The sequence below is a fragment of the Bactrocera tryoni genome, chromosome 4 (assembly GCF_016617805.1).
Source record: "Bactrocera tryoni isolate S06 chromosome 4, CSIRO_BtryS06_freeze2, whole genome shotgun sequence".
Lineage (NCBI taxonomy): Eukaryota > Metazoa > Arthropoda > Insecta > Diptera > Tephritidae > Bactrocera > Bactrocera tryoni.
The window spans coordinates 73,428,146-73,451,805 of record NC_052502.1 but is presented as its reverse complement, the minus strand read 5'-3'; the positions used below and the strand labels follow the sequence as shown (position 1 = coordinate 73,451,805).

At 28.8% G+C, this 23,660-nt stretch overlaps 1 protein-coding gene and 1 long non-coding RNA gene across 7 annotated transcripts in view; one reads left to right on the top strand and one right to left on the bottom strand.

Annotated features, from left to right (window-relative positions):
- LOC120776044 (insulin-like growth factor 2 mRNA-binding protein 1) overlaps positions 1–6,382 on the top strand; it is a 45,709-nt gene extending 39,327 nt beyond the window's left edge. For 4 of the 6 annotated variants that reach the window (XM_040106489.1, XM_040106493.1, XM_040106491.1 and 1 more), the window contains 5 exons: positions 2,828–3,001; positions 4,506–4,880; positions 5,000–5,708; positions 5,781–5,936; positions 6,033–6,382. In XM_040106489.1, coding sequence (XP_039962423.1) covers positions 2,828–3,001; positions 4,506–4,880; positions 5,000–5,708; positions 5,781–5,936; positions 6,033–6,308 — 1,690 coding nt within the window. In that variant the 3' untranslated portion in view covers positions 6,309–6,382. Of the gene's footprint in view, positions 1–1,175; positions 1,780–2,827; positions 3,002–4,505; positions 4,881–4,999; positions 5,709–5,780; positions 5,937–6,032 lie in introns of those variants that run through there. The other 2 variants (XM_040106495.1, XM_040106494.1) reach the window with 2 other exon arrangements.
- LOC120776045 overlaps positions 1–23,192 on the bottom strand; it is a 133,852-nt gene extending 110,660 nt beyond the window's left edge. The window contains exons 1-2 of the long non-coding RNA XR_005705379.1: positions 22,913–23,192; positions 9,771–9,789 (exon numbers count right to left, since the gene is read on the bottom strand). This is a non-coding gene — a long non-coding RNA (uncharacterized LOC120776045). The remainder of the gene's footprint in view (positions 1–9,770; positions 9,790–22,912) is intronic.
- Between the last annotated feature and the right edge of the window lie 468 nt (positions 23,193–23,660).

Here is a 23,660-nt window from a genome sequence, read left to right as displayed (position 1 = left end):
TTATTTAAATAATCAAAAAAAGAATGAAATTTTAATTAAATGTTTTTAATTTTAAGTTTTTTTTTAATTTAATTTTTATTTATTTTAAACCAAAAAGAAAACTAATTCCAATTTTTAATCCCAAAGTTCGATTTAAAAATTTAAAATATATTTTTGGATTTAAAAATGCAAGTAAAAAAATTAAAAATAATAAAAATGGAAAGATTTACATATTTGTAATTAAAATATTATAATTAAAAGTAATTAATTATAAATAAAACAAAAGGTGTTGAAATTTTCTTAAAAATAAACTTTACTTTTGCAAAGATAAGCAAAGTTATGGAACATGAAGAACACCATGGTGAAATGACTTCAAAGCCAAAACATTTTTTTTTAATTTTTGCAATGCTGTTTTTACTACATTTAGGATGTAAACTTGGGGTTAAAAATTTTTTCAATTCGGGTTTTTAATTTAAAAAAAAAAAATGTTCGAATTGTAATAAAAAAACCCTTTAAAACTTTACATCCAAAATAAAAAATTTAAATATTTTTTTTTTATTAAAAAAAATTTTGTTTACTTTTAATATTTAATATTTTTTTTAATAATATTTTTAATTTTTATGTTTAAATGCTTTTATTTTGTTTAAGTTTTTATTTTTTTATTTTTATTAAATGCTTTTATTTGTTTAATTATTTACCGTTAAAATTACACCTTTGAAGGATATTATAGCTTCGGTGCAGCTAAGTTAACGTTTTAGTTTTTAATTATTTTTTTTTATTTAACATTTTTTTTGTGTTATTTCTAAATGATTTTTTAATTTAATTTATTTTTTATATTTTTTAAATAATTTTTTTTATTTTAGTTTTATATTTTTGTATTATTTCTGGATGATTTTTATAACAGTTTTATTAATTTTTTATATTTTATGAATTATTTTTTATATTTTCTAAATTATTTTTATTTATTGTTTCATTTAAATTATTTTTTTCTATCTTTGTTAATTTAATTTTAATGCAAACACTTACATATACACACATGCTATACACATACAAATGCATGTGTTCACGCGTTGCACACTCCACTCTTATAAAAAATCATGCGGCACTTTGAACCGCATTTTCTGTTAAATTTTACATTTCTATGAAAAACGAAAAATAAACCTCAAAAATTTTCCGTTGTTTTCAAAATAGAAATTTATTATAGTTTTCAGCCAGTCAACAATTTCAAAAATTTCCCGTAGATATTTTTTTTAATATTATGCTGTGGATTTCGCAATAGTTTAGTTTTCTCGTTCCGCCTTCGTCGTCACACATTTCGTTTTAGTTTTCTGTCTTTTTGAAAAATCCAAATACCAAACATTAACTAAACAAAATTTGTTTTCGAAAATTCGTGCAGTGAAAGGAGCCGCCAAACAAATTTCGCAAACGCTTTAACAAATATCCTGTTGGTACAAAAACAAAAACTCTTTCAGACGCACTTGTCTGTGTGATTGGAGACGTGAGTGCGCCTGCGTATGTGCGTTTGGTATGCGTGTTGCGGTATTTAAGGCAAGCGTGTGCTGTGAGAAAGAAAATTTATTGTTGCTTTTCAATTTTTTTTACAAACTTTACATAATTTAAGACAAACTGACTTTCGTGCGAAATTTAACGGTGTCAATTTGAGTCGTCAGCCTAAAGCATTCAACGCAGACAGCAATACTTCGGTAAAATTAAGCAAAAAATAAGTGAAGAAGCAAGCAATAGTTGGCAATATTTTGAGATAAAATTTTATTGCGAAAAACTGGATACGACCATGTTGAGGTATGTGTGTGTGTGCAAAACCGTGAATTTATGAATTCTGCAAGCGTGTATGAGTGTGGGTGTGGGTGCGCGCGTGTCATGCCACACCATAAACGTGTGGCAATCACCTTCTCTCATGCAATACTACAACGTTACGCTATCTATTGCTCATTTAGTAGTTTTATGTTTTTACGCCTTAGTGTATGCTTCAAAAATGTAATTAGCAAGCGAAAATATATGTACGCGCAATTGTTTTCACAAACAACGGTACATATACTGAGCTAGAATTTGTTAGTACGCGTCCAGTGCGTGAAATATTAAAGCGCTGTAGTGTAGCATACTTTTAGGTGCTAACTAGCACAAGCATACGTTTTTTGGCTTAATTGTGCATGTAGTTTAGTAAATATCATTAAAATTTAACAGATTGCCTACTCTTAGCTGTATTTTTTTTAATATGCAACAAAGTTGTAGGCGATGTTCAGCATACTTTTAGGCGTGAGACAGCAGAAACATACATTATCGCGTTTCTTTGGCTTAATTTTTGTTGTAGTTTAGGAAATATGTTATAATGCATTGGCAAAGGTTAAACATTGCCTACTTTTAGGCGCATTTTTGCAAGCATATACATAATTTTAGGCGCTAAACCGAACAAAACATGCTTTCGCGTGTTTCTTTAGCTTTATTGTTGCTGTAGTTTAGTAAATTTGTTTAAAAATATTGACAAATCTCTCATAATGTCTACTTCTAGGCGTACTTTTGAAAAAATTGAACACATTATTGCGCAAAAAGAAATTAGTAATAATTATTGCCAACACTTTAGAGAATTAGACATTTTAGTACTCGCTTACACTCGTACTTTTCTATGCAGTTACACTTTGTATTGTATTTTCTTCTCATGCTACACATACATACATATGTACATACATACGCATTGTATTTTTTCTCGCTATATTTTGTCATACTTCCACAAGCTTACTTCACTTATGCGTTGCTGATGTTGTTGTTGTTGTTATTGCATTGTTGTTGTTGTTGTTTTATACTTCAACTTTTATCTCTTCTTTGTTCACAGTGTTTCGACATCGAAAATTCTTATTAGCGGCATACCGCTGCAAACGCGTTTCGAAGACATCGAACCGCTGCTAAAGCCATACGGCATCGTCAAACAGTGTGAGGCTGTGTCTAGTAAGGACCCCAATACTCAGACTGTACATATAACATTCGAAAATCCCGATCAGGCTCAAAGGTATTACATTATGCAATTTGTTTTCATTTCTTCTCTTCATTTTATTATTTGCGATTTTTGTTGTTGTTGTTGTTTATGTTTTTATGTCGCCTCAGTGTTTTTGTCACATTTATCATTCTTTAGCTGCACTTTGTTATTTAGATCTTTCAAATATGTATTTTTTAATTTAAATTTTTTATTTATTTATTTAATTTTTAATTTTTTTATATTCTTTTTTATTTAATTTTTTTTTTGCCACGTGCATTTGCTTTCCTAACTCTTCGAAAAATGTAATACGAGTGTTGAAACGGAGCTTTGAATGTTGCAGTTAAAACTTCGAAATTTGGTTATGTTGGGTATTTTTAATCAAAATTTTGCAAATTCTTCGAGTTCGCGATCTTGAACCGAAACTTGGCCTCTTTATAGGTTAAATCTACTAAGTTTATATGATCTTCGAAATTCGAAATTTGGTTATTTTGAGTATTTTTTTTTATCAAAATTCTACAAATATTTCGAGTGCGCGAATTTTGAAGCGAAGCCCTTGGTCTCTTTACAGGTTAAATCAACTAAGTTTATATGATCATCGAAATTCGAAATTTGGTTATTTCGGGTATTTTTTAATCAAAACTACAAATTTTGCGAGTTCGCTAATTTTGAACCGCAACTTGGTCTCTATAGGTTAAATCTACTAAGTTTATTTGATTTTCGAAATTCGAAATTTGGTTATTTTGAGTATTTTTTTTATCAAAATTCTACAAATTTTTTGAGTGCGCAAATTTTGAAGTGAAACTTGGCCTCTTTAAAGGTTAAATCTTCTAAGTTTATATGATCTTCGAAATTCGAAATTTGTTTATTTTGGGTAATTTTTAATCAAAACTACAAATTCTTCTAGTTCGCGAATTTTAAACTGAAACTTGGCCTCTTTATAGGTTTCAAAATCTGCGTATTAGCAAAATCTAAAACATAACAGATAACTGCAAGGTTCCAGAGATTTGTTTTGAAGGTTTTGGATGCAAAAAAATCGTGTATGCTATGAGGTGTAGAGCCTTAGTGCTTTTCGTCTTTCGAAACAAAATTCTACTCATTTTAGAAGTTCGTAAATTCTCAATCAAAACCTGTTCTCTTTACGAGTACCAAAATCTTCGTATTATCAAAATCCAGAACATGTTTCAGGAACTTGAGAGATCAAACGAATCAAAACTCTACTTATTTTCGGTGTTGGCAAAATTTCAAATGAACCGTGTACTCTCTTTTGGAGACTTTTGTCAAGTGATGGGTTCTACAAACTGCCTAATATTAAAAACTGAAACATATTTCAGGAACTAAAACTCTTGCAGAGCCTTGAACTCTTACGAGAGATTTGATTTGAAAGTAGAGAAGCTGAAAATAGAGTCCAAGTGCTCTTCGTTGTTCCAGTACTTTCCAAATTGTAATATTACATACATGTTCTCATTATATGTCAGCAAAAAATGTGCAAGTCTACAAAAAACTAACTCAACTTTTTATTTTCTTTCGTTAATTGCAGAGCTGCTGGCGGATTGAACGGTGTCGAATTCGAGGGCAACAAATTGCACGCCGAGCCATTGGACAAAAACCAACGTCGCACCAATCGTAATCAGCGCAATCCATATCCCGGTATGCCAGGACCCGGACGTCAAGCTGATTTTCCGCTGCGCATTCTTGTGCAAAGTGAAATGGTCGGCGCCATTATTGGCCGTCAAGGTATCACCATACGCACGATCACACAACAAAGCCATGCACGTGTCGATGTGCATCGAAAGGAGAATGTCGGCTCGCTCGAGAAGGCGATCACCATTTATGGTAATCCGGAAAATTGCACGAACGCGTGCAAACGCATTTTGGAAGTGATGCAACAGGAAGCCATCTCAACGAATAAAGGGTGAGTAATGGCATAAATAAGAGAACGGGTCGGTCGAGCTTCGCTATGAACTTTGAAAATAAAATTTGTCTAACCTCTTTTCTTCTCTCTCTCTTTCACGCTAACTCCCCAACTAACAGTGACATATGCTTGAAGATTTTGGCTCATAACAATCTGATCGGTCGCATTATTGGTAAAAACGGTAATACGATCAAACGTATTATGCAAGACACGGATACGAAGATCACTGTCAGCTCGATAAACGATATCAATAGCTTCAATTTGGAACGTATCATTACGGTTAAGGGCCTAATCGATAATATGTCACGTGCCGAAGCGCAAATTAGTTCCAAACTACGTCAAAGCTACGAGAACGATTTGCAAGCTATGGCGCCACAAAGCCTAATGTTCCCTGGCCTTCATCCGATGGCCATGATGTCGACACCCGGCAATGGTATGGTATTCAACCCAAGCATGCCATATCAATCGTGTCCGGGTTTCCCGATGTCCAAGACACCGGCTAGTGTGGTACCGCCTGTCTTCCCCAACGATATGCAGGAGACCACATACCTCTACATACCGAACAATGCGGTGGGCGCGATTATCGGCACCAAAGGCTCATACATACGCAGTGTCATGCGTTTCTCCAATGCCTCGCTCAAGATCGCACCAATCGACAACGATAAACCGGCCGAGCAGCAAACCGAACGCAAAGTGACGATCGTCGGCACTCCCGAAGGCCAATGGAAGGCACAATACATGATTTTCGAGAAGATGCGGGAAGAGGGGTTCATGTGCGGCACCGAAGATGTACGACTAACAGTCGAAATTATGGTGGCAAGCTCACAGGTGCGTACCAACAACAAACAATTACTTTACAATATACATTATATGAATAATGCATTTTTCTGATCACTACAGGTCGGTCGGATAATCGGCAAGGGCGGACAGAATGTGCGCGACTTGCAACGCGTTACTGGCAGCGTTATCAAGCTACCAGAGCATGCGGTGGCGCCAGCATCGGGTGGTGATGAGGAGACTCCCGTCCACATAATCGGCCAATTCTACAGCGTACAGGTGAGCGCAGGCAAAATAAAAAAAAAACAATGCAAATGTTGTTGCTATTTACGAAATTAATTGCAAACAAATTGTGTGTATTTGTTATTTTTTCAGTCGGCACAGCGACGCATACGCGCCATGATGATGTCGACAAATCCGCCACCGGTGACCAAAAAACAGAAAGCCGCCAAGGAGCAAACCGCCGCCGCCGCCGCTGCAGCAGCTGCTGCCGCTGCCGGCAGTGGGACCCAGCAGCTGCAGCAGCAGCAAGTAACACAACAGCAGCAGCAACAACATCAACTGCAACAGCAGCCGCAACAACAACAACAACAACAGCAGCAGCAGTCGCCGCCGCAGCAACAACAACAGCCACCTGCGTCAAGTCAGTAAGCCATGTGGCAAAAACCCAAAAACAAATAAAAATTATAAATGCGTTTCATACGTTTTGTTGAAACTACTTATTACATATTTTTTTATTTTTATTATTATTATTATTATTTTTTTATTAAATTAAATGCAGAGAAATGTGTATGATGATGATGTATTTAGGTTTTCTAATATACTATTAACATAATTTTTAAATATATATTGCTTTTTTAAACAACAACAACAACGCTGACAAGTCAACGTTGTGGCTGTTAATATATAACATTATTGCTGAGTATATGCTGATGACAGAAGTGATGATGATGATGAACACAAATACAGTAATGACGATTGTGGTCATGCAAAAGAGCACAGCAAGAGAGGTAAATTTCGATAGGAGCAGCAGGAAAAGCAAACTAAAATATTAAATAATTGCAACAAAACCTAAAACAACAACAAAAAATATGTAAGCAACAACAAAAAAATATATAAACAAAATTTGAAGTCCGGTAAACAACAAAAACCAACTTGAATTGATGTAAAAAATGCAAAATACACAACACACTGAAAAAAATATTGAGCAACACTAACAGCAAATAAACAAAACAAAAACAACAACACATTTGTTCGCTTTTATAGCTAAATGAAAGCACGCAGCGTCGCTATTTATAAAAACAAAAAATAAACAATTTTGCAAAATAGCCAAATTGCATAATAAATGTTGAGTGTGAACTCCGCATAAGCACCCGAACGGGTAACATCAAAAATTGAAAAAAATTAGGCCCAAATGTCAGTTGAAATGTCAGCAGAAACACACATTTGCAGTATTGAAAAAATTATAAAAAAAAGGCAGTCATAACCAAAATTCAAATACAAAATTTGTACGTGCAGACACAGTCAAAGCAGCTGAAGTACAACAACACTGAAAAAAATTAAGTGCGATAAACAGAAAATGGGCAACGTCAACGCTGCATATGATAAGTAGTGCAAAAAGAACCATAGTGGATGCAAAATTGCAGGAAACTAACAGAAAATAGTGAGAATAAGGCAAAACTCGATGAATTTGCAGGTAAAAACACAAAAATATAACCGGTAGCATTGCAGCATATATAAAAATAAAGAAATAACTTAGAAAGGGTTTAAATAATTTTTGGAAAGCAAAAATATTTCAACTGCAAAAAGAAAGAAAAATCACAGGCGTTTAAAAATATTAAAAATAAAAACAAAACAAAAAAATGCTTTTCACAATTTTTTTTCAAAATTGTTTTCAAAAATATGTACATGCATATGTACATACTACATAAAATATCAAAATAAAAAAAATATTAAAATATTTTTTTTCAACATTTTTTCCAAATTTGTTTTCAAAAATTGTACATATTTTATATGCAAACACACGATCAACACGTACTAAAATATAAAAACAAAAAAACAAAAACAAAAAAGTCCAATTTCCATTTTTTCCCTCAAATTTCTTTTTTCTCAATTTTTTTTTTTCAAAAATAATTATATGCAAACACATACTAAAATATAAAAGTACAAAAAAAAAATATTTTTTGACATACAATTTTTTTAATGATTTCAAAAACATACGAAAACACGCGTTCTGTTTATCTAATATATAAAAATAAAACACAATTAAAATTAAAACAACAAAACAAAATTAATTTTCGAAAAAAAGTTTCCAAAATTTTCAACTTATTTGACTTAAGTGACAAGATAACACATTAAAAACAAAATTAAAAGCTATTATAATATTGTGCAACGTGTGGCAAGAACGTAAAAAAATAAAAATCAGAAATCATTCGACGATAACCGTTATAAATGCGCTATTAACGCAAACTAAATTGAGCAAACTTCAAAAATCAAACCGCAATAACTGTTCTAAAATAAATAACGAAAAATATACGGTTTCACAAAAAAATATACAAAAATAAAAAAATTTTATAAAATTTATGTGAAAGTGAGAAGAAATCACTTGCAGAAAATAGTGACGGAATAATGCTTAAACTCAAATAATACTTGCTTAAGCATATGCAGTGTACGTTGTGGCATAAAATCGTTAAAAAAAAATAGTTTTTAACAAAAATTTGGCAAGACTTAAAAAAAAACAATAATGCAAGCAATTAATTTTTGCAAAAAGTATAATAACAAATTATTATTTTTGCACGCAACGGAAATAAATCCGACGTATTAAGGAAGGAAATAATTTAGACACACTAAAAATTAAATATTTCAGCTAAATATATTTTGGTAAAATTGCAAGAATTTGTGTGAAAAAATTAGCAAAAACTGGCAATTAAAAACTCAGTTGCTTGCACAAGGGAAATTTTCTTCAAAGCCTTGGCAAAAATGAAAAATCAATATAGAAGTAAGCGTGCTAATGCAAAATTAAGCAGACTACATAGAAATTGCAGGCACGTGTGGCAGTGAATATTTTTTTTTTTTTTTTCAAAAACATATTAAAATTAAATTTAATTAAAAAAAAAAAACAAATATAATAATAAATAATATAATTAATTTTGATATTTTTTATTTGCATAACAACTTTGAAAAATAAAAGTTTTGCAAAAATTTTGGTTTAAAAAAATAATAAAAATAAAATTTAATTTCATAAACTAAAAATAAACAAAATTACAAAAAAATAATATTAATTTTACAATATATTTTTTTTATTTACATAACAACTTACAAAAAATAAAAGATTTGTAAAATTTGCAAAAATTTTAGTTAAAAAAATATATCTAAATATAATTTAATTTCAAAAAACAAAATTACAAAAATTCAAATTAATTTGATAATATTTTCGTTTTTATCTGCATAACAACTACCAAAATTAAAAGATTTGCAAAAATTTTGTTTTATTTTTATAAAAACTTACAGAAATTAAAAATTTTTCAAGTGTAGTATTTCAATTTATTTACTGCAAAATTACTACGCATGCGCTGCCACACTTTTTTTACCGTCACACTTAATATTTTATTAGTAAACTAACTTTACTACAAAAAAAAAACTTTAATCCGTCATAATTTTGAGCGACACGCGAAAAATCAGCGAACAAAGCGCAAATGTGTTCCTACAAAATTTAGTGGTAAAACAAAAACATAAAAAAATCGGCAAAGTAAGCAGTGAAATTGCTGTAACTTTGTGTTGCTAGCGTCAGCCTAGTAATATTACACTAACTCAACCGAAAGTAACTACTTGAACAACTAGTTCCATTGAAAAAGTTTCTACATATTTAAATTGTTTTTGCGTCTAGTGAGAAATGTTAATTGCGTTTGCCTTGAAACGGTGCTGAAATGTTTTAATTTCATACAGACTAGTATGAGAAATGTTGTTTAATATGAGTATAATAATTAAAGTAAAGTAAATAATTTTCACGTAAATTTTTATTTTATATATACACACACATATATTGTTTGTTTTTGTTTTCTTTTTTTTAATGCAATTGACAGTTACAATAAATACGCTACGCTAATTGCTTACCTAAAACACAGTTAGAGCGCTGAAATGAGAAAAATATAATAATAATTAATTAATTAATAAAAATAATAGTTTAGAATTATATTAATTTTGTTAAATGTTAAATATGTTTTCCGCATTGCCTTAAGCATTTTTTTTATATTCACTATTCAAATAGTTTCAGCATTATTTACAATATAAATAATTATATATTATACATACATACACACATGCATATAACTGTCATATGAAAAGTAACTGTAAAATATAGTGTACGCTGTAGCAAGTGGTGGCAATTAGACGTTAAAAAGTAGCAGCAAGAAAATAGTTAAACCAAACAAGACACTTACTTACACTTAGTAAATTTATTAATGAGCAGCAAACAATCAAACAAACAAAACAATCAACTTGCATGCCAACAAGCCAATAGTTTAATGTGAAAAAATAAGGTTTTGTTTTTGTAAACCATAGCAGAAATATAATAGATTTTGCAAAGCAAAAACAAAAACAAAATAAAAAAAATATTTTTTACCGCAATTTTTACTAGTAACTACAGTAGTGTGCAGACAATAGCCCGAGTTAATGCAAAATGAAGTACCCTATAATAGTCCTTTAACTACCTAAATAGCCAAGCTGAACTTATTGTATTTTTTTTTCTTAAATAAATATATAACAATAGCATATACATACTTACATTTAGGCATAAATAGTTTATTAAACAAATGTATAAACAAAATAGCGCCGTCTAAAGACACATTTACATACAATCACACATATTTGTACATACATACAATAAATACATATATGTACATACATAGCCACAATTTTACATACATACAGGCAAGCATAAAACCCATAGTGTATGAAATAAACAAAAACAAAAAATACAAAAAAAATTAAATAAAAATAATTTATTGCAAGTTTGCTAAACATATTTAATAAATATACCAATACAATAGCGTACAGCAGCAAATTACTATATTTAATTACTTGAAACTACACAATAACAATATTTTAACGAAATATATTTTCTATTGTTGTAATCGTTTACTACATAATATTAGCATATGCAGTACATAAATACAAAAAATATAAACAAACAATTAAACTAAATAATTGATTACTGTTATTCAGTGTAGCTAATGCATTAATTACTTTTTAAGTACAAATAGTTTCGAATTTTTTGCTATGAAAAATTTAGTTAACCAACGGTAATTGAAACTATTTGCATGCGGGGGTTAATATTTTGCAAAAAAAAAAACTTTTTACGTTCTTAAAAAATATTAATTTGTAAAAAAAAAATTGACAAAAGCTTGCAATGAATCGTTAAAAAGGAATAACTAATTTTTTCTTTGTTTTACCAATTTATATTAATAACAATTTATAACAAACAGAAAAACATGCTGGCAATACGCTAAAACAACTTTTTTCGGCAAAAAATTTCAAAATTTTTCAAACAAAAAAATACGGAATTTGCATTGGTGCTAACGGTTGCGTTGATAGGAAGGAAAAAAATAATAAAAAAATCTAAAAAAATAGCTATTCAAACCATTGATTGTGTCACTAGCATTATTACAGCACGACAATTCAATTTGTTAACGATTTCCACATATTATTATTTTTTTATTATTTAAAATTTATTGCCATATTATTATTTTTCAATAGTCGTATAGCGTAAACTGAAATGCAAAACAACGTGTCATCAAAAAAAATCGAAAATCGCCGACAGCTATAATAACCAATATATAACCAAAACACAATTTTATTTCAATATAAGTGGTTCTGTTATAACGTTTTTCTTTCGCCTGTAATCTAATGAAATGTGATGTTACGTTATTTTGCATGACGATATGTACTATTGTAAAATTTCAAGCTTCCGCTCTCAGATATAACCAAAATATAACCAAAACATAACCAATATATAACCAAAAGATAACCAACCAAGCGAAATTCGTAGAAAAACAATGATAAAACCTTTCGGCTAAACGCATAAACAAAAATCTCAAAATTATCGATAAAAAAATGAAAACATTACAGCAAATTTCAGGCAAATTTTGCGAAAAAATATTAAAATTGCAAGCATATTTAGCGATAAAAATAACATTACAAAAAATTGCTGGCAACAAGAAATTACTACTAATTTTATTTTCTAATAAAAGGGTGTTTTCGAAAACAAAAAATTGTAAGAACTAAAAATGCTGCAAAAGTGTTGTTGTAAAAGCAAAAGATGTTAATGTTGAATAAAAACGAAAAAAGGGATGATTGAATTAACGTAAATAATTACCTCAATATAAGTGCATTATCTTCTTATTATAAAGGAAAATAAAAGTAAAAATAAAATTAATAAAATTTAAAATACCACGAAAACTCAATATAACAAGAACAAAGCTAAATAAAAATTAATAATAAAAAACAAACAGTTTAGAACTCCAACACAAATTATGCGAAGTAAAAACTTGAGAAACTAATAAAAAAAATAACAGAAAAAACCGTTATCAAACGTAATTGATGAAATGAAAACAGTTGTATAACAGAAAAAAACCGTTATCAGGCATAATTGATGAAATGAAAACAGTTATATACAGACATTTAGTGTATATAAACATTGTCTGCTAAGGAATGCGCCAAATTGGACAACAACAAAATTTAAATCTAAAAAATGCATATACATAAAAACCAACAACAAACAGCATATTATAAAAAAATAAAAACCGGAAATACACTGAACGACTTTAAAGTTATCGTTAAAAGTTTAGCAACTGCAAAGCGAATTCAAACGCATATTTAATAACGGTAAATAATTTACTGTCTACAATTATTATAAACAAGTTATCGGCAACTTAACAACAAATGCGCATATCAATCAAATTTAAACGCATGAAATTTAAGCAAAAAATTGCAAGCATACAAGAATACAACAAAAAAGTGTCGATCACAAACAGCGCAAGTCACAAATAGCCAGGACATAGAACAAAGCTTAATGTGAAAAGAAAACCACACAATCGTTGCTTAAACGATAAATGTCAAATTATGGAAAAAATAGGCGACACAAACACAGAACCAATGTAAAGAGCGGTGAAACGGCGCTGTAGCGAAATTGCAATGAAAAGAGCGGCGAGCGTTACTCAAAGTGGCGGCCAAGTTAAATGCGCAGCAAAAATTACGTGAAACAGAGAGAAATTGCTAGTGTAAAGGTATAAAAAGCAACAAAAATCACAAATACGCTGTTTTTTTCAGCTGACATTTTACGCGCGTGCAAATTTTCAGTCGCTGTCGCTGAAACAGCTGATTTTTTGAAACGCGCGCTTTGCTCTTTGCATTAGCATAACTCGTTGGCGGCATGTGGCATTTCGCATTGTGCCGAAATGCAACGCTGTTTTGCGCATTTGATAACAACCTGTCGCTGCAGCATGCGTTTCACTGTCACTTACGCAAAAGAAGCCATTTACCCGCTTCACAACCAATTCAAAGAACAGAGCAAGCAAAAAAACAAAATACAAAAATCGAATATACCAAAAAACAAAAAGTTCTAATACTAAAGATTTTTAAAGTTTGAAGCATGAGAATTGAGGAAAATATATTTTCGCGTGAAGTAAGAAATCAACTTATTTTTACTAATATATTACTGTTCTATGGGTAGAGCGATTGCAAGCTAACGCGTGCAAACGCGGTGAGCAAGCGAAACTAAAAACAAAAAGAAATGCAACAAGCGTGTATGTAGTGAAACAACAATAAAAACAACAACAAACAATGTTGCATCATGACTACGCCAATTTCGCGAGATTCAAATTGAATAGAGTGTGTATATAATATTTTGTAGGTATAACTTTTATATATATATTTTTAAAAAATATATATTTATAAAATTTACGATAAATATATAAGATTTTGTTGAAATTGTTTTTTTCTCGCTCATTATAACTAAGAAACCAAAAAAAAAAAACATGCATACATACATACTTACAAGAACAAAACGAATGAGCTGAGAAACTTGAGTAAATTGAAACTAAACTGTTTTTATGCGGAAAATGTACGGGTAATATTTATATTGTAGGCTATATTTTCTTTAATATATTATATATATTAAGAAAAAACTGAATTAGGCAGCGAGTTCAAGGAAGAACAAGTCAAAGCGTGGGCAAAGTTTGCACAAAACTACAAAAAGCATTTCAACCGAAAAACAACTAAATTTGCGAAAAAACTATACATTAAAACAAAAAAAATATGAAAAATACTGCATATAAAATAAATAACTAACAAATAGCTAGGCGCTATGTCAAAAAAGAAAACTAAACAACAAAAATCAGCTGTTTAGCTGTAAAACGCTTAAACGTCAACGACATGCGCGCCTATGACCAACCAACAGTGACAACAAACCCAGCTAGTAACGCCAACAAAAACATGCCCGACACGATTTTGTCCAAACTTTACGACTGCGTTAGAGTTAAAAAAAAGTATGTAAGGCAAAGTTTTACAAATATTTGCATTTCGAAAAACAAATTTAAAAAATACTGCATAGATTTCCTAGAAATCGAAAGCACATTTTACAAACTTATACGAGTATACAAAGTAACTTTGGTGTATAAAAAAAAGAAAATCATACAAATATTTCGAAAACATTTTTTTCGAAAGGCAACTTATAGATATTATTACAAAAAAAATTAAAGAAAAGGAAAGTTATGTTGTGAGAGCGTAAAGCGCACGTACATATTAAATTATGAAATAAAAATTAATAATAATACTACGTAGTACGCGTTTGCTGGCATTTATAGGTGGTGAAACCAAGATTTATTTATTAGTATTTAGAGGCTATATTTATATCGTTTTTCTGCAAAGAGCGGAGCGTGGTAATGGCAAAATGTATGAAGAATTTCAAAAAAAACTGCACAGTAAGCTAAAATGTATACAAAACTAAAACTGCTTTTTATGAAAAACTATTTTTTTTTTTTTGAAATTTAGAAAAAAAAAACTTTCTATGCACTAATAAGTGATAAATATTGACAAAAAGTATTTTTTAAGCAACAGCACTTTTTTCACTTTCACACTTTTCAATATGCAAAACACAAAGATCTATGCTTTAAATATGTTCCCAGCTTAAGCTTTGAATGTGTGGAGAACAAGCTGTGCATGCCAACGTAATATTTGACAGTTTGCGCAAACTGTTGGTTTGACTGAAAAAATGCAGTGAGACATAAAGTTGTGTTGTGAAAAGTAATGCAAAACAAAAATAGGCGTGCACATGTTTTTATAAAAGCAGCAAGCTGACGATTGTTTAAAATTGTTATTTAGCGGTTGTGAACGGTGCCAAGTACTGATAAAATGTAAGTTTGCTGAAATTTGTTGAAAATTTTCGTTGATTTAAAAGATGTTGAAAATTTTAATTATTTCTACAAAAAAATAAAATTTCTATACAATTCATGAAAAATTTGAAGCATTCTATATGCTATTTAAAATAAATATTCTAAATAGTAAAGACTAAATTTTAATTGCACTATAATATTAATTGAAAATGTTTGTCTTACAAAATTAATATTTTTATTTGCAACAAAATTTCACTTGCATTATTTTATTATTTATGCGCACAGCTCTTGAAAAAATAACATTTTTTTGTTTGCTTCACACAACTTTTGCCGTTAACTGCCACATATTACAATTCAAACAGCGCAATCAGCTGTTTGCTGACAGCTTTCGTTTTTGTTGTCATTTTAATGACAGTTTTAAACACTTTTTGCACAATTTGTTTGCGATAGGCAATGTTATTCTCTTACGCATAGTTTTTTATGTAATTTCAACAGCCAAATATTTGAATATAAGCATTTTTTCGCTCACTTAACGCCATCATGCAGAGTCGTGTAGAATTTTATGAATTTTCAATTATAGAAACGTACAAAAACGAGTACAAAATATAATTATTTAAAAACAATACGAAATTTGAATTTTTTCTAAATGAAAAAAAAAACTATATATAATAACAGTTAGTTTATAGTAAGTAGGAAAGCAGAAAGCGTATACACTTTTTAGTATATTTGGTTGATATAAAACAGTACATACATATAACTGTACTTGTTAAGCAAGTTGAATGCAAATAATGAAAAACGTATCAATATAGCAACAACAAACAAAAGTCAGACATTCACTGCATAAATACTAATAAAAATTTTAAAGCAAGAGGAAATTAAGGAAACCAGCCTAGAAACGCAAAGCATAAAAACAAGCAGGACAGCAAAGAGTATGTGACAGTTAAGAAAATATTCGAAAACCGCAAACACACAGAAACGCTAAAGAAATTTATATCTATGAGGTAGAACAAACCCATGTAAGGCCCAACCTGACAAAACGATAATTACCAAGACAGCAGCGACAGTAATGCAACTGTACCGAAATTGACAAAACAGCACTTGCTGCTTTTTGAGAGCGTTGAGCGCAATGTAGACAATGTTTCAGGCGTTGCGTTAAAGAACGATTTGAACAAAAAACTCTTAGCAAATAAAAGCAGCAAGTAAAAACACACGCCAAAAAAACATACAAAAAATATACATACAGCGTATAAAGAAAGTAAAAATAAATTTAAAATAACAAATATTAAATAAAGAGTAAACCAATAAAGGCAAAACTGCGACTAAACTGTAAATGTATATTTACAGGTTTGGTTTTACAAAAATAATTTGTAAACAAAACATAAAAAACAAACAACTAAAACAAACGTGTTTTCTACACTGCCCAAATCAGGAAATTTTTATTATTTTGAAAATTAAAAATACATAAATGATTGCATTTCAAAGATAAAAGCTTACTGAAACGAGAAAAGTTGCTAAAAACAATTAAACAAACAACAAAAAAAAAATAGAAAAATACAATAAATGTTTTGATGTAAGAACACTTATAAAACACTTATATGCTGTAACAACAGATTTGAAATAAGCAAAATAAAACATAATGCATGCAAAAAATGAAAAATATTAATTAAACAAAATTAATTTTAAACCTAAATGTTTAGCTAATAAGTTTAAAAGCATACAAAACGCATATAACTTAAACAAAAACATAAGAATTAACACAACAACTCTGTTAACACCGAGGTAGTAGTAAATAAAAACGAAGCAACACAAAACAATAATATAAATAACAATAATAAAATATCAAAAAAAAAATATATGAAAAGCATAATTGAGATAAAATGAAAAGTAAAGTCAGGAAACAGCAGTAAGTTATGTAACAACAACACATTTATACAAAAATCATAAGAACTTAAATTATGTAAAAATATATTTACAGTTTTGGTTTGAAATAAGTACTAAGCACAGCATAATAATAGAGCTGGCAGCAAAAATAAAATTTAAATTGCAAACAGTAAGTAACAGAAAGTAAAATAAAATCAACAAAACTGCTTAAAATAACACAAAACGTAATTTTGTCAAATTTGCAAACAAAAAACAAAAGTAAATAAATTATAAAAAATAATTGAACAAAAAGCAAAAATCAAAACATTTAACAGTTTACAAATAGCAGCAGTTAAATTTCATAGCAACCAAGGAAAAACCGAAATTAAGCGTTTTACAACTCTAAACACAGTGTAATTTACAGCATATTTGTGTTGTAAACGCGTCATAATGCATTACAATTAGAGACAGCTGGAAAAAATATAACGGCAAATTGTATTTAGCGCTTTAAAAATTTCTTTTTCACATTTTGCAATAAACGAAATGCTGCGCGTAAAAATATACATATGTATATGTACTACATTTAAGCTACAATATAAAAACTAAAGAAAAACAAAACAATTAAACACTGTAGCAACATGTTGCAAGAGTATCATATACCAACCAAAAACAAAAAAAAATACAACAGCTACACATACAAACATAAGGTGGCGTAAATCTTTTCTTAACATTATATGCGCTAAAATTTTAATTATTGTATTTTTGTCAATTGTAATGTATGCACATAAATACTAACAAAACCTACACATAGTTGGCTACATTTTGCAAACATCCATATTTTTTGCGATTTTTTTTTTTAATTTTATTTTGCTTATTATTTTTTATGAATTGTAATAGCCACGTAATGCATGAAAATGCGTGTAAAATGTTGGCGCGCCAATTGCCTGGAGACTGAACTACATTTTATTTAATTGACGCTGACAATATTTTGCACATACATTCATGCACACATCAAACCACAAAAAAATTACATATACAGTTAAATACATACAAAAACAAAATATATAATATATATACTAGATACATATTACCACATACTATATAAATGTAATAAATAAACAAAATAATAATTTTACATAATAAAACAATTATATATAAAAGCAAACGCATACAAGAAAAACAAAAAAAAAATAAAATAATAATATTAAATTAGTGTTATGAATATAAAAAACAGACATATTTAAATATGTTTATACAAATTCTCCTATATTTTGTATGTTTACTTTAATAATTAAATATTACGTAATTAAAACATAGAAATTATATACAAATAAAAGGAAAATTAGATATTTTTTTCTATAACTTGACATCTATACTAAACATACATATATAAAAAAGCGCATTTTTTAATAATAATTTGCTATTTAATTAAAAAGGCATAAAGTCAGCAGAAAAGCCAGAAAAATTGTCAAAAAAAAAAGTTAAAGCAAATAGTGTTGATTAACAACAAGCAGCAAGTAACGGTATTTTGTCAAAAGCAAACAACTATAAAAAACAACTGTTAAACAACAATTTCAAAAACTGTCAATGTAAAGTTTAGTTGTTGCAAATAACACTATTGGCTAAAAATTAAAATAAAAAAATAATAATCAACCGAAACATACGATTATCAACGATTTTTATAATTCGCATGTTTACTTCTTTAACGTAAACACTATATATATTTGTTCTGATTTAATATTTTATAACAAAACGTATTTTGCATTTACAAATAACGTTCAAACCAACAAAAAAAATATACAAAAATAATAAATAGCTATAATATTGTAAACCCTTTATGTATATTAAAAACAAAAAACACAAAAACAACATAGTTATGGAAAAAATATTAATATGCAAAGATATGTATGTAACTATATAAACAAGCATTGCAACTATAATGAAAGTAATAATAGTTAAAGCAGTGGGTGGAAGTGGAGCTGGTTAAAATCAAAACTCATAAGTAATGTTGTACAAATTGCACATGCATACATACATACACACACATTTGTGTTCGTGGGCAACGCGCATGCGTTCGTATATTCGTGTATTTACATTAGCTTGCAAGAGTTTGCAACGTATACGAACAACTGGCGTTTGTCGCTGCAACTTGGCATGCGTGCCTTGTTAAAGTTTCGGTTTTACGCAACTCCACCGGCGCGTTGTACGGCGACGTAGCGCCGGCTAACGGTTTCTCTGTGTGATAGTAGTTTATAATTAAAGCCGTTTGCGGGTGTGCGCATGCGTACAACGCGCTGCATTAATTTTAATTGAAAATATATCAAGTTTATATAATATTATGTTTATATATATTTTTTTAATACACGTCTGAACTAAATAACATTAACTTATTTACTATATACTTTACTTACTATTATAAAATAAATATTACCAAGTTTTTTTTTTTTAATTTACTTATCCGAAGCATAAGCATCCATGATAACTTATGTATGAAATAAAATATTTGGTTTTTCATTTGTATTTATAAACAATACTTGCGCATTTTCTTTTCTTCATAAAAAAATTAGCTATATTTTACTTTTTATTAATATTAAGTGTTTGCTTTTTCAAATTGTGTTTTATTTTTTTTTAACAAAACTACGAAATACAAAAAATGTAGCGTAAACAATTTAATATATATTTCTTATTGCTCTAAAATGTTTTTTATTGTTTTGTGCGAAAATTATTTGTGAGTCGGAAAAGTTAAAATTATTAAGCAACGTACAATGTAATTGAAAGTAAAGTAGTTGTAAATTGTATTAAATGCAATTGTAGTGGGGGACTAAAATGTATGATTATGAAAAGAATTAATATATTATGATTATTATTTTTATTTTTTATGAAGATTATAATACAAAAGAAACGTTGAAAACTAAATTTACGCTAATTAAGTAATGCTATTTAAATGCAAAAATATTTAAAAAAAAATACAAAAAAATCGTAAAACACAAAAAACTACAGAATTAAAAGATTTGTTTTTGTGTAAAAATCTTATATATTTTTTGTGGCTAAAAAAAATATAAGAAAAAAACGAAAAACTATGACTTTTTATTTTAATATTTATTTCAATTTTTGCATTGAATACTGATTTTTTACTAAGGCAAGTATTATTTTTTTACGTGAATTGAATACTGATTTTTTATGAAGGCAAGTATTATTTATTTACTATTGCATTTTTTATTGGATTTAATTGGACAAGTATTATTTTTGTTTGCAAAAGTAAAGGAATTTATGTTTATTGCTGTGCACACATACGTACTTTTATTATTATTTAATTAATTTCACTTACACACACGTTTGCATAAAACTTATTTTATTTGGCAAACAATAATTTCGATCAAAACAAATAATAACAGCAGTGCAACCGCCGTATTACAATATTTCTGTAAACCGAACAGTTAACAACAACAGTTTGCACCAGCAGCCATTTTGGTCATGAAAAACGCGTTGTAATGCACACGCGAAATGTACAATTTGCAGAAAATAGAAATTATTAAGGTTTTACTCATCCACTGCAGTGTTTGTATGCAATAAACGCAGCAAATGCACTCACTTGTATTCCTTTATGCAGCTACAATTACAGCACACATTACACAATTTACACTTAAGCTACGTATTAACTGATATCGCGTTGCTGATAAACACAACAGCACTATAATTGAAAACACTTGCACACATTTCAGTTATTACTATTTTGAATATACAATACGTTTATTTCAGTTATTTCCGGACAAACACGACTTTTTGACACAACAACCACTTCTAACAACTGCAGCACAGAATTTAAATGTCAGTGATGTCATGCCAAACAATAGTATTGATGACATGCTGTTATCGATAAACATTTAGCAACAGTTGGTACTCGTTAACCAAATAGAGAATAAACAAAACAAATGGCGAAAAATAATAGAAAACTATTATAATAAAGCATGATATAAGCATAAATAGAAATAAGAAAACAAATTAAAATTAAAAGTGAAAAGTTTTCTGTTTATCAAAAAAATTCTAAAAAGAAGATTTAATGGAAGAAATGCGAAAAAATATATACATGCATATAAAAAACAAATTGAACAGAAATATGCTAAATAATGTAAATGTGTGTAACGTCGAAAAACATAATATAGAATTTTAAAAAAAGTAAATGAGAATGAAATAAATTAACTACCTCAAGGTCATATGTATTAAATAAAATTGATATAGTAAAACAAAGAATTATACAGTGGATAACTATTTATGGAAAAACGAAAACAAAACAAAAATACTAATACTATATAAAATATTAAAGGTACACCTAAACCAAACAAACCCAACAATAAATGTCTTTGAGCTGCATTTATAGTGTTATTTACATGAAACTATATACATATACAAAAGAAACAACTACATTTATATGTATGTATTTGACAAATATTTATGTCAAAAGGCCCCAATATATACTTACATATATGCAATAAAAATTTATAAAAATTGAGAAAAAAATATATTTCATGTATTTATTTCGTTTGCGCTAAATGTAATAAGAAGTATAACATTCAGTTGCTATTGAAACAAAAATAACTAAATTTTTACTTTGTATTCCTATTAGCTATTATGTAGTAGAAAACGCAGCTAGTTTCAAAATATATACACGGGCAAACTTAACTCCATCCAAATTTGCCAGTTCTACGAGGCAGCAACAAGAAACTAACTATGCAGTAAAAATTGCTAAACAATAAAATTACTGAAACATACTGAAGATAAACTATAAAATTTCTACGTCCAAATACATACATACATGCGTGCGAACTAATTTTGAACTATCGTATTAGTAAAAAACTACATATTCATATGTACAATATGTGCACATAGATCCTTTAAAAAACAGCCAAATCGAAAAAATGTTTATAATTACACTGTTCTCACAAAAAAGCAGACAAATTCGTAGTATCACAATACTTAAATAATAGAAAAACGCTATTAGAAACTCATAAACAACTCAATAACTGTGGAATCGAAACTGTATTTTACATATGTATAGTAAAAATATAGCTGTATTTCAAAGCATGCACGAACCGCCAGCAAGAAGTTTAAAATAGCAAAACAAAATAGCCAAATCTATAGCAAAATAAAAATAAATACCACGCATATATAAAAAAAGATAAAATATTTAAAAATAATTTGCAGGTGTCAACGAAGCAACTGAAACGCCAATACAGCAGATTTAATAAACAATATATAACAATAAAAATCAAAAAAAGTAAAAGTACTTACTAAAATGCCAAACTGTACTGAATCATTCATATACAAATGTATTAACTATTAACAAACAACAAAATATTATTGCATATTTAGTCAACTATACTGAAGATAAACTAGCCGCATATTCACTAAATCATATGTCTCCCGTGAAAATCAAACAATATTAATGAAAACATAGCAAAAAAAATCCTAAATACATACATACATTTATAGTAACTAAACACATATTCAAAACACACCAAGCAGCATAACATTCTTAAAAAAATTAAAAATTATCATTACACGTATTATGGCTCATTGTTTTTCAGCAAAGCGCAATAACAAAATTAAAGGTATCATTAACAATTGTTAAAAACATAGCAAAGATCTTAATTGTAATTAGATTTTGTGTCTAAATGTCTGCAGCAAAACTATATTAACCACAATATGAGCATATATTTAAAAACACTTACAGCATTGCGAGCAAAAACTACTTGTATGTTTACAAAGGAACAGTAAAATATATGTATGGAAATTGTATTGTATTTGCAAAAATTTATTTAATAAAGTACATAAGAAAATTACACACACGCGTCTTTTATTTGAAAATGATTTGTGTTGTGGCATGACTCTAACGCCGACACTCTGATTTATATGTACAATCGTATATATGTACATACATATGAAAATATTCACTTTCAGTACACACACACCCTTCATAAATTGCAAAACGCCATTATATGCACTCACCTGTTATCCCTAGCGCAGCACTAACAACATGTAACTGTAAAAATTGCAGGTTATAACACGATTTGCGCCGAGGACACTTGCATGAGTTTGCACTTTTATGTTACAAATCAACGCATTGTAGTTGTACACATGCACACTTTATTTACAAACACTTGCACACACTTTTGTTAATATTATTTTGTATAAGCAATACGTTTAAATATGCTATTTCCCGGAAAACACTTTCGACACATAAAACGCTTCCACAAAATTCAAACGACAGTGATGGTGGTTAGGGTAAGCACACTGAAAATTCGATTGATTGCTGTTATCGATTATGAGAATTTAAGTAAATGGTGCTTTATACGTATTTATTTAAAAACAAATATTAATGTTTATATTTATATTATAAATTAAGCAAATTCTTTAATTTAATGCTATATATTACTATATATTTATGTACGTAGATAACTTATTGTGTTTTTATAAAATAAAAAATTGTTTATGCTATTTCAAAGTTTAAAGGAAGGAATGGGTAGGTTTTAGTTAACTTTTCAGTTAGTTTTAAGTTACACGCACTTATATTTATATTTAAACTTGTTATTTTAAAAAAGTATTATGGATATCCGGTAGCTTATCGAAAAACAGCAAGCAGGAAATGGCTTCTCCAAACACAGAGTTGCATTTAAACACAATAGAAACATTTTAATATTCCTTTTTAAAGTAAAATAATAAATAAATTTTTGCAGTTATCACAATAGTTATAAAA